Raw genomic sequence first — 10,339 nt, forward strand, 5'->3', positions numbered from 1 at the left:
GGGCATCAGCAGTGGTATTAAGCAGAATGTGGGCATCAGCAGTGGTATTGAGCAGAATGCGGGCATAAACACTGGTATTCAACAGAATAGGCATCAATAGTGTATTGAGCAGAATGTGGGTGCCAGCAGTGATATTGAGCAGAATGTGGGCACCAGCACTGGTATTGAGCAGAATGTGGGCACCGGCACTGGTATTGAGCAGAATGTGAGCAGCAGCATTGGTATTGAGCAGAATGTGGGCACCAGCACAGGTATTGAGCAGAAAGTGGGCACCATCACTGTTATTGAGCAGAATGTGGGCATCAGCACTGGTATTGAGCAGAATGTGGGCACCAGCATTGGAATTGAGCAGAATGTGGGCACCAGCACTGGAATTAGGCAGAATGTGGGCACCAGCATTGGAACTGAGCAGAATGTGGGCACCAGCACTGGTATTGAGCAGAATGTGGGCATCATCACTGGTATTGAGCAGAATGTGGACATCAGCACTGGAATTGAGCAGAATGTGGGCACCAGCGCTGGAATTGAGCAGAATGCGGGCACCAGCTTTGGAATTCAGAAGAATGTGGGCATCAGCACTGGTATTGAGGAGAATGTGGGCATCATCACTGGTATTGAGCAGAATGTGGACATCAGCACTGGTATTGAGCAGAATGTGGGCACCAGCGCTGGAATTGAGCAGAATGCAGGCACCAGCTTTGGAATTCAGAAGAATGTGGGCATCAGCACTGGTATTGAGCAGAATGTGGGTATCAGCACTGGTATTGAACAGAATGTGGGCCTCAGCACTGGTATTGACCAGAATGTGGGCATCAGCACTGGTATTGAGCAGAATGTGGGCACCAGTACTGGTATTTAGCAGAATGTGGGCACTAGCACTGGTATTTAGCAGAATGTGGGCATGAGCACTGGTATTTATCAGAATGCAGGCATTAGCAAACGTAATGAGCAGAACGTGGCCATCAGCACGGGTATTGAGAAGAACGTGGGCATCGGCACTGGTATTGAGCAGAATATGAGCAGCAGCATTGGAATTGAGCAGATTGCGGGCATCAGCACTGGTATTGAGCATAATGTGGGCATCAGCACTGGTATTGAGCAGAATGTGGCTATCAGAACTGGTATTGAGCACAATGCGGGCAGCAGCACTGGTATTTAGCAGAATATTAGGCATCAGCACTGGTATTGAGCAGAATGTCGGTGCCAGTAGTGCTATTGAGCAGAATGTGGACACCAGCACTGGTATTGAGCAGAATGTAATGGGGGCATCAGCACTTGGTATTGAGCAGAATGTGAGCAGCAGCACTGGAATTGAGCAGAATGCGGGCATCAGCAGTGGCATTGAGCAGAATGTGGCAATCAGCAATGGTATTGAGCAGAATGCGGGAATCAACAGTGGTATTCAGCCGAATAGGCATCAGCACTGGTATTGAGCAGAATGTGGGCGCCAGCAGTGGTATTGAGCAGAATGTGGGCATCAGCAGTGGTATTGAGCAGAATGCGGGCATTGACAGTGGCATTCAGCAGAATAGGCATCAGCAGTGGTATTGAGCAGAATGTGGGTGCCAGCAGTGGTATGGAGCAGAAGGTGGGCACCAGCACTGGTATTGAGCAGAATGTCAGCATCAGCACTGGTACTGCGCAGAATGTGAGCAGCAGCATTGGTATTGAGCAGAATGTGGGCACCAGCACTGGAATTTAGCAGAATGTGGGCACCAGCATTGGAATTGAGCAGAATGTGGGCACCAGCACTGGAATTAGGCAGAATGTGGGCACCAGCATTGGAATTCAGAAGAATGTGGGCATCAGCACTGGTATTGAGCAGAATGTGGGCATCAGCACTGGTATTGAGCAGAATGTGGGCACCAGCACTGGTACTGAGCAGAATGTGAGCAGCAGCATTGGTATTGAGCAGAATGTGGGCACCAGCACTGGAATTTAGCAGAATGTGGGCACCAGCATTGGAATTGAGCAGAATGTGGGCACCAGCGCTGGAATTGAGCACAATGCGGCACCAGCTTTGGAATTCAGAAGAATGTGGGCATCAGCACTGGTATTGAGCAGAATGTGGGCATCAGCACTGGTATTGAGCAGAATGTGGGCACCAGCGCTGGAATTGAGCAGAATGCGGCACCAGCTTTGGAATTCAGAAGAATGTGGGCATCAGCACTGGCATCGAGCAGAATGTGGGCACCAGCACTGGTATTGAGCAGAATGTGGGCACCAGCACTGGTATTTAGCAGAATGCGGGCATGAGCACTGGTATTTAGCAGAATGCAGGCATTAGCAAACGTAATGAGCAGAACGTGGGCATCAGCAGGGGTATTTAGAAGAACGTGGGCATCGGCACTGGTATTGAGCAGAATATTAGCAGCAGCATTGGAATTGAGCAGAATGCGGGCATCAGCACTGGTATTGAGCATAATGTGGGCATCAGCACTGGTATTTAGCAGAATTTTAGGCATCAGCACTGGTATTGAGCAGAATGTGAGCAGCAGCACTGGAATTGAGCAGAATGCGGGCATCAGCATTGGTATTGAGCAGAATGTGGTCATCAGCACTGGTATGAAGCAGAATGTCGGCATCAGCACTGGTATTGAGCAGAATGCGGGCATCAACAGTGATATTCAGCAGAACAGGCATCAGCACTGGTATTGAGCAGAATGTGGGTGCCAGCAGTGGTAATGAGCAGAATGTGGGCACCAGCACTGGTATTGAGCGGCATGTGGGCATCAGCACTGGTACTCAGTAGAATGTGAGCAGCAGCACTGGAATGGAGCAGAATGTGAGCACCAGCACTGGTATTGAGCAGAATGTGTGCATCAGCACTGGTATTGAGCAGAATGTGGGCACCAGCACTGGAATTGAGCAGAATGTGGGCACCAGCATTGGAATTTAGCAGGATGTGGGGACCAGCACTGGTATTTAGCAGAATGCGGGAATCAGCACTGGTATTGATCAGAATGCAGGCATCAGCACTGTTATTGAGCAGAATGTGGGCGCCAGCATCGGTATTGAGCAGAACGTGGTCAGCATCACTAGTATTTAGCAGAATGCAGGCATCAGCAATGGTATTGAGCAGAATGTGGGCACCAGCACTGAAATTGAGCAGAATGTGGACATCAGCACTGGTAATGAGCAGAATGTGGGCACCAGCACTGCTATTGATCAGAATGTGAGTATCAGCACTGGTATTGAGCAGAATGTGGACACCGGCACTGGTATTGAGCAGAATGTGGGTTCCAGCAGTGGTATTGAGCAGAATGTGGGCTCTAGCAATGGTATTGCCCATAATGTGGGCACCAGCACTGGTATTGAGCAGAATGTGAGCAGCAGCACTGGTATTGAGCAGAATGTGGGCACCAGCGCTGGAATTGAGCAGAATGCGGGCACCAGCTTTGGAATTCAGACGAATGTGGGCATCAGCACTGGTATTGAGCAGAATGTGGGCACCAGCATTGGAATTGAGCAGAATGTGAGCAGCAGCACTGGAATTGAGCAGAATGTAGGCATCAGCACTGGAATTGAGCAGAATGTGGGCACCAGCATTGGAATTGAGAAGAATGTGAGCACCAGCACTTGTATTGAGCGGAATGTGGGGAGCAGCACTGGTACTGAGCAGAATGTAAGCAGCAGCACTGGAATCGAGCAGAATGTGGGCATCAGCACTGGTATTGAGCAGAATGTGGGCACCAACACTGGAACTGAGCAGAATGTGGGCATCAGCAATGGTAATGAGCATAATGTGGGCACCAGCACTGGAATTGAGCAGAATGTGGACATCAGCACTGCTAATGAGCAGAATGTGGGCACCAGCACTGCTATTGATCAGAATGTGGGTATCAGCACTGGTATTGAGCAGAATGTGAGCAGCAGTACTGGAATTGAGCAGAATGTGGGCATCAGCACTGGAATTGAGCAGAATGTGGGCACCAGCACTGGTATTGAGCAGAATGTGGGTTCCAGCAGTGGTATTGAGCAGAATGTGGGCTCTAGTAATGGTATTGGCCATAATGTGGGCACCAGCACTGGTATTGAGCAGAATGTGAGCAGCAGCACTGGAATTGAGCAGAATGTGGGCACCAGCACTGTTATTGAGCAGAATGTGGGTACTAGCACTGGTATTGAGCATAATGTGAGCACCAGCACTGGTATTGAGCAGAATGTGGGCATCAGCACAGGTATTGAGCAGAATGTGGGCATCAGCACTGGTATTGAGCAGACCCCGGGCATCAGCACTGGTATTGAGCAGAATGTGGGTTCCAGCAGTGGTATTGAGCAGAACGTGGGCATCAGCACTGGTATTGAGCAGAATACGGGCATCAGCACTTGTATTTAGCAGAATATTAGGCATCAGCACTGGTATTCAGCAGCACGCGGGCATCAGCACTGGTATTGAGCAGAATGTGGGCATCAGCACTGATATTGAGCAGAATGTGAGCAGCAGCACTGGTATTGAGCAGAATGTGGGCATCAGCACTGGTATTGAGCACAACACAGGCATCAGCACTGGTATTGAGTGTGGGTATCAGCACTGGTATTGAGCAGAACGCGGGCATCAGCACTGTTATTGGGCACAACGTGGGCATCAGGACTGGTATTGAGCGTGGGCATCAGCACTTGGTTTGACCAGAATACGGGCATCAGCACTGGTATTAAGCAGAATAGAAGCATCAGCACTAGTATTGAGCAGAATATGAGCAGCAGCACTGGTATTGAGCAGAATGTTGGCATCTGCACTGGTATTGAGCACAACACGGGCATCAGCACTGGTATTGAGCGTGGGCATCAGCACTGGTATATAGCAGAACGCAGGCATCAGCACTGGTATTGGGCACAACGTGGGCATCAGCACTGGTATTGAGCATGGGCATCAGCTCTGGTATTGAGCAGAATGTGGGCATCAGCACTGGTATTGAGCAGAATGTAAGCAGCAGCACTGGAATTGAGCAGAATGTGGGCATCAGCACTTGTATTGAACAGAATGTGGGCCTCAGCACTGGTATTGACCAGAATGTGGGCATCAGCACTGGTATTAAGCAGAATGTGGGCACCAGCACTGGTATTTAGCAGAATGTGGGCATGAGCACTGGTATTTAGCAGAATGCAGGCATTAGCACTCGTAATGAGCAGAACGTTGGCATCCGCACTGGTATTGAGAAGAACGTGGGCATCAGCACTGGTATTGAGGAGAATATGAGCAGCAGCACTGGAATTAAGCAGAATGCGGGCATCAGCACTGTATTGAGCATAATGTGGGCATCAGGACTGGTATTGAGCAGAATGTGGGCATCAGCACTGGTATTGAGCAGAATGTGGACACCAGCAATGGTATTGAGCGGAATGTGGGCATCAGCACTGGTGTTGAGCAGAATGTGAGCAGCAGAACTGGAATTAAGCATAATGTGGGCATCAGCACTGGAATTGAGCAGAATGCGGGCATCAGCAGTGGTATTAAGCACAATGTGGGCATAAGCAGTGGTATTGAGGAGAATGCGGGCATAAACACTGGTATTCAACAGAATAGGCATCAACAGTGGTATTGAGCAGAATGTGGGTGCCAGCAGTGATATTGAGCAGAATGTGGGCACCAGCACTGGTATTGAGCGGAATGTGGGCACCGGCACTGGTATTGAGCAGAATGTGAGCAGCAGCATTGGTATTGAGCAGAATGTGGGCACCAGCACAGGTATTGAGCAGAAAGTGGGCACCATCACTGTTATTGAGCGGAATGTGGGCATCAGCACTGGTATTGAGCAGAATGTGGCCACCAGCATTGGAATTGAGCAGAATGTGGGCACCAGCACTGGAATTATGCAGAATGTGGGCACCAGCATTGGAATTGAGCAGAATGTGGGCATCATCACTGGTATTGAGCAGAATGTGGACATCAGCACTGGTATTGAGCAGAATGTGGGCACCAGCGCTGGAATTGAGCAGAATGCGGGCACCAGCTTTGGAATTCAGAAGAATGTGGGCATCAGCACTGGTATTGAGCAGAATGTGGGCATCATCACTGGTATTGAGCAGAATGTGGACACCAGCACTGGTATTGAGCAGAATGTGGGCACCAGCGCTGGAATTGAGCAGAATGCGGGCACCAGCTTTGGAATTCAGAAGAATGTGCGCATCAGCACTGGTATTGAGCAGAATGTGGGTATCAGCACTGGTATTGAACAGAATGTGGGCCTCAGCACTGGTATTGACCAGAATGTGGGCATCAGCACTGGTATTGAGCAGAATGTGGGCACCAGTACTGGTATTTAGCAGAATGTGGGCACTAGCACTGGTATTTAGCAGAATGTGGGCATGAGCACTGGTATTTATCAGAATGCAGGCATTAGCAAACGTAATGAGCAGAACGTGGGCATCAGCACGGGTATTGAGAAGAACGTGGGCATCGGCACTGGTATTGAGCAGAATATGAGCAGCAGCATTGGAATTGAGCAGATTGCGGGCATCAGCACTGGTATTGAGCATAATGTGGGCATCAGCACTGGTATTGAGCAGAATGTGGCCATCAGAACTGGTATTGAGCACAATGCGGGCAGCAGCACTGGTATTTAGCAGAATATTAGGCATCAGCACTGGTATTGAGCAGAATGTCGGTGCCAGTAGTGGTATTGAGCAGATTGTGAGCAGCAGCACTGGAATTGAGCAGAATGCGGGCATCAGCAGTGGCATTGAGCAGAATGTGGCAATCAGCAATGGTATTGAGCAGAATGCGGGAATCAACAGTGGTATTCAGCCGAATAGGCATCAGCACTGGTATTGAGCAGAATGTGGGCGCCAGCAGTGGTATTGAGCAGAATGTGGGCATCAGCAGTGGTATTGAGCAGAATGCGGGCATCAACAGTGGCATTCAGCAGAATAGGCATCAGCAGTGGTATTGAGCAGAATGTGAGTGCCAGCAGTGGTATTGAGCAGAAGGTGGGCACCAGCACTGGTATTGAGCGGAATGTCGGCATCAGCACTGGTACTGAGCAGAATGTGAGCAGCAGCATTGGTATTGAGCAGAATGTGGGAAACAGCACTGGAATTTAGTAGAATGTGGGCACCAGCATTGGAATTGAGCAGAATGTGGGCACCAGCACTGGAATTAGGCAGAATGTGGGCACCAGCATTGGAATTGAGCAGAATGTGGGCACCAGCACTGTTATTGAGCAGAATGTGGGCACCAGCGCTGGAATTGAGCACAATGCGGCACCAGCTTTGGAATTCAGAAGAATGTGGGCATCAGCACTGGTATTGAGCAGAATGTGGGCATCAGCACTGGTATTGAGCAGAATGTGGGCACCAGCGCTGGAATTGAGCAGAATGCGGCACCAGCTTTGGAATTCAGAAGAATGTGGGCATCAGCACTGGCATTGAGCAGAATGTGGGCACCAGCACTGGTATTGAGCAGAATGTGGGCACCAGCACTGGTATTTAGCAGAATGTGGGCATGAGCACTGGTATTTAGCAGAATGCAGGCATTAGCAAACATAATGAGCAGAACGTGGGCATCAGCACGGGTATTTAGAAGAACGTGGGCATCGGCACTGGTATTGAGCAGAATATGAGCAGCAGCATTGGAATTGAGCAGAATGCGGGCATCAGCACTGGTATTGAGCATAATGTGGGCATCAGCACTGGTATTTAGCAGAATATTAGGCATCAGCACTGGTATTGAGCAGAATGTGGACACCAGTCCTGATATTGAGCAGAATGTGAGCAGCAGCACTGGAATTGAGCAGAATACGGGCATCAGCATTGGTATTGAGCAGAATGTGGTCATCAGCACTGGTATGAAGCAGAATGTGGGCATCAGCACTGGTATTGAGCAGAATGCGGGCATCAACAGTGGTATTCAGCAGAACAGGCATCAGCACTGGTATTGAGCAGAATGTGGGTGCCAGCAGTGGTAATGAGCAGAATGTGGGCACCAGCACTGGTATTGAGCGGAATGTGGGCATCAGCACTGGTATTGAGCAGAATGTGAGCAGCAGCACTGGAATTGAGCAGAATGTGAGCACCAGCACTGGTATTGAGCAGAATGTGGGCATCAGCACTGGTATTGAGCAGAATGTGGGCACCAGCACTGGAATTGAGCAGAATGTGGGCACCAGCATTGGAATTTAGCAGGATGTGGGGACCAGCACTGGTATTTAGCAGAATGCGGGAATCAGCACTGGTATTGATCAGAATGCAGGCATCAGCACTGTTATTGAGCAGAATGTGGGCGCCAGGACCGGTATTGAGCAGAACGTGGTCATCATCACTGGTATTTAGCAGAATGCAGGCATCAGCAATGGTATTGAGCAGAAGGTGGGCACCAGCACTGAAATTGAGCAGAATGTGGACATCAGCACTGATATTGAGCAGAATGTGAGCAGCAGCACTGGAATTGAGCAGAATGCGGGCATCAGCATTGGTATTGAGCAGAATGTGGTCATCAGCACTGGTGTGAAGCAGAATGTGGGCATCAGCACTGGTATTGAGCAGAATGCGGGCATCAACAGTGGTATTCAGCAGAACAGGCATCAGCACTGGTATTGAGCAGAATGTGGGTGCCAGCAGTGGTAATGAGCAGAATGTGGGCACCAGCACTGGTATTGAGCGGAATGTGGGCATCAGCACTGGTATTGAGCAGAATGTGAGCAGCAGCACTGGAATTGAGCAGAATGTGAGCACCAGCACTGGTATTGAGCAGAATGTGGGCATCAGCACTGGTATTGAGCAGAATGTGGGCATCAGCACTGGTATTGAGCAGAATGTGGGCACCAGCATTGGAATTTAGCAGGATGTGGGGACCAGCACTGGTATTTAGCAGGATGTGGGGACCAGCACTGGTATTTAGCAGAATGCAGGCATCAGCACTGTTATTGAGCAGAATGTGGGTGCCAGGACCGGTATTGAGCAGAACGTGGTCATCATCACTGGTATTTAGCAGAATGCAGGCATCAGCAATGGTATTTAGCAGAATGCAGGCATCAGCAATGGTATTGAGCAGAAGGTGGACATCAGCACTGAAATTGAGCAGAATGTGGACATCAGCACTGCTATTGATCAGAATTTGGACATCAGCACTGGTATTGAGCAGAATGTGGGCATCAGCACTGGAATTGAGCAGAATGTGGGCATCAGCACTGGAATTGAGCAGAATGTGGACACCGGCACTGGTATTGAGCAGAATGTGGGTTCCAGTAGTGGTATTGAGCAGAATGTGGGCACCAGCGCTGGAATTGAGCAGAATGCGGGCACCAGCTTTGGAATTCAGAAGAATGTGGGCATCAGCACTGGTATTGAGCAGAATGTGGGCACCAGCACTGGTATTGAGCAGAATGTGCACGTCGGCACAGGTATTGAGCAGAATGTGGGCATCAGCACTGGTATTGAACAGAATGCGGGCCTCGGCACTGGTATTCACCATAATGTGGGCATCAGCACTGGTATTGAGCAGAATGTGGGCACCAGCACTGGCATTTAGCAGAATGTGGGCACTAGCACTGGTATTTAGTAGAATGTGGGCATGATTACTGGTATTTAGCAGAATGCAGGCATTAGCAAACGTAATGAGCAGAATGTGGGCATCAGCACGGGTATTGAGAAGAATGTGGGCATCGGCACTGGTATTGAGCAGAATATGAGCAGCAGCATTGGAATTGAGCAGAATGCGGGCATCAGCACTGGTATTGAGCATAATGTGGGCATCAGCACTGGTATTGAGCAGAATGTGGCCATCAGCAGTGGTATTGAGCACCATCAGCAGTGGTATTTAGCAGAATATTAGGCATCAGCACTGGTATTGAGCAGAATGTGGACACCAGCACTGGTATTGAGCAGAATGTGAACAGCAGCACTGGAATTGAGCAGAATGCGGGCATCAGCACTGGTATTGAGCAGAATGCGGGCATCAACAGTGGTATTCTGCAGAACAGGCATCAGCACTGGTATTGAGCAGAATGTGGGTGCCAGCAGTGGTATTGAGCAGAATGTGGGCACCAGAACTGGTATTGAGCGGAATGTGGGCATCAGCACTGGTGCTGAGCAGAATGTGAGCAGCAGCATTGGTATTGAGCAGAATGTGGGCACCAGCAGAGGTATTGAGCAGAATATGAGCAGCAGCATTGGAATTGAGCAGATTGCGGGCATCAGCACTGGTATTGAGCATAATGTGGGCATCAGCACTGGTATTGAGCAGAATGTGGCCATCAGAACTGGTATTGAGCACAATGCGGGCAGCAGCACTGGTATTTAGCAGAATATTAGGCATCAGCACTGGTATTGAGCAGAATGTCGGTGCCAGTAGTGGTATTGAGCAGATTGTGAGCAGCAGCACTGGAATTGAGCAGAATGC

The 10,339-nt window shown here is 49.6% G+C and overlaps 1 protein-coding gene across 1 annotated transcript; it reads left to right on the forward strand.

The window, feature by feature from the left end:
• The first annotated feature begins 2,773 nt into the window (after positions 1 to 2,773).
• On the forward strand, positions 2,774 to 5,546 carry LOC138448060 (putative per-hexamer repeat protein 5). Its single transcript, XM_069604600.1, has 4 exons — positions 2,774 to 2,875; positions 3,053 to 3,865; positions 3,923 to 4,211; positions 5,224 to 5,546. The coding sequence occupies exons 1-4, from the start codon at positions 2,774 to 2,776 to the stop codon at positions 5,544 to 5,546; spliced, it is 1,527 nt and encodes a 508-aa protein (XP_069460701.1).
• Positions 5,547 to 10,339: the final 4,793 nt, after the last annotated feature.

Source organism: Ambystoma mexicanum, chromosome 3q (genome assembly GCF_040938575.1).
Source record: "Ambystoma mexicanum isolate Mex_15411 chromosome 3q, UKY_AmexF1_1, whole genome shotgun sequence".
NCBI lineage: Eukaryota > Metazoa > Chordata > Amphibia > Caudata > Ambystomatidae > Ambystoma > Ambystoma mexicanum.

Excerpts from the sequence above, each read along its gene's own strand:
- LOC138448060 (XM_069604600.1), top strand. The coding sequence starts at position 2,774 with ATGGAGCAGAATGTGAGCACCAGCACTGGTATTGAGCAGAATGTGTGC. Across the intron at positions 2,876-3,052 it reads GCACTGGAATTGAGCAGAAT|AATGCAGGCATCAGCAATGG; the intron begins GTGGGCACCAGC and ends AGTATTTAGCAG. Across the intron at positions 4,212-5,223 it reads GAATGTGGGCATCAGCACTG|AATGCGGGCATCAGCACTGT; the intron begins GTATTGAGCAGA and ends GGAATTAAGCAG.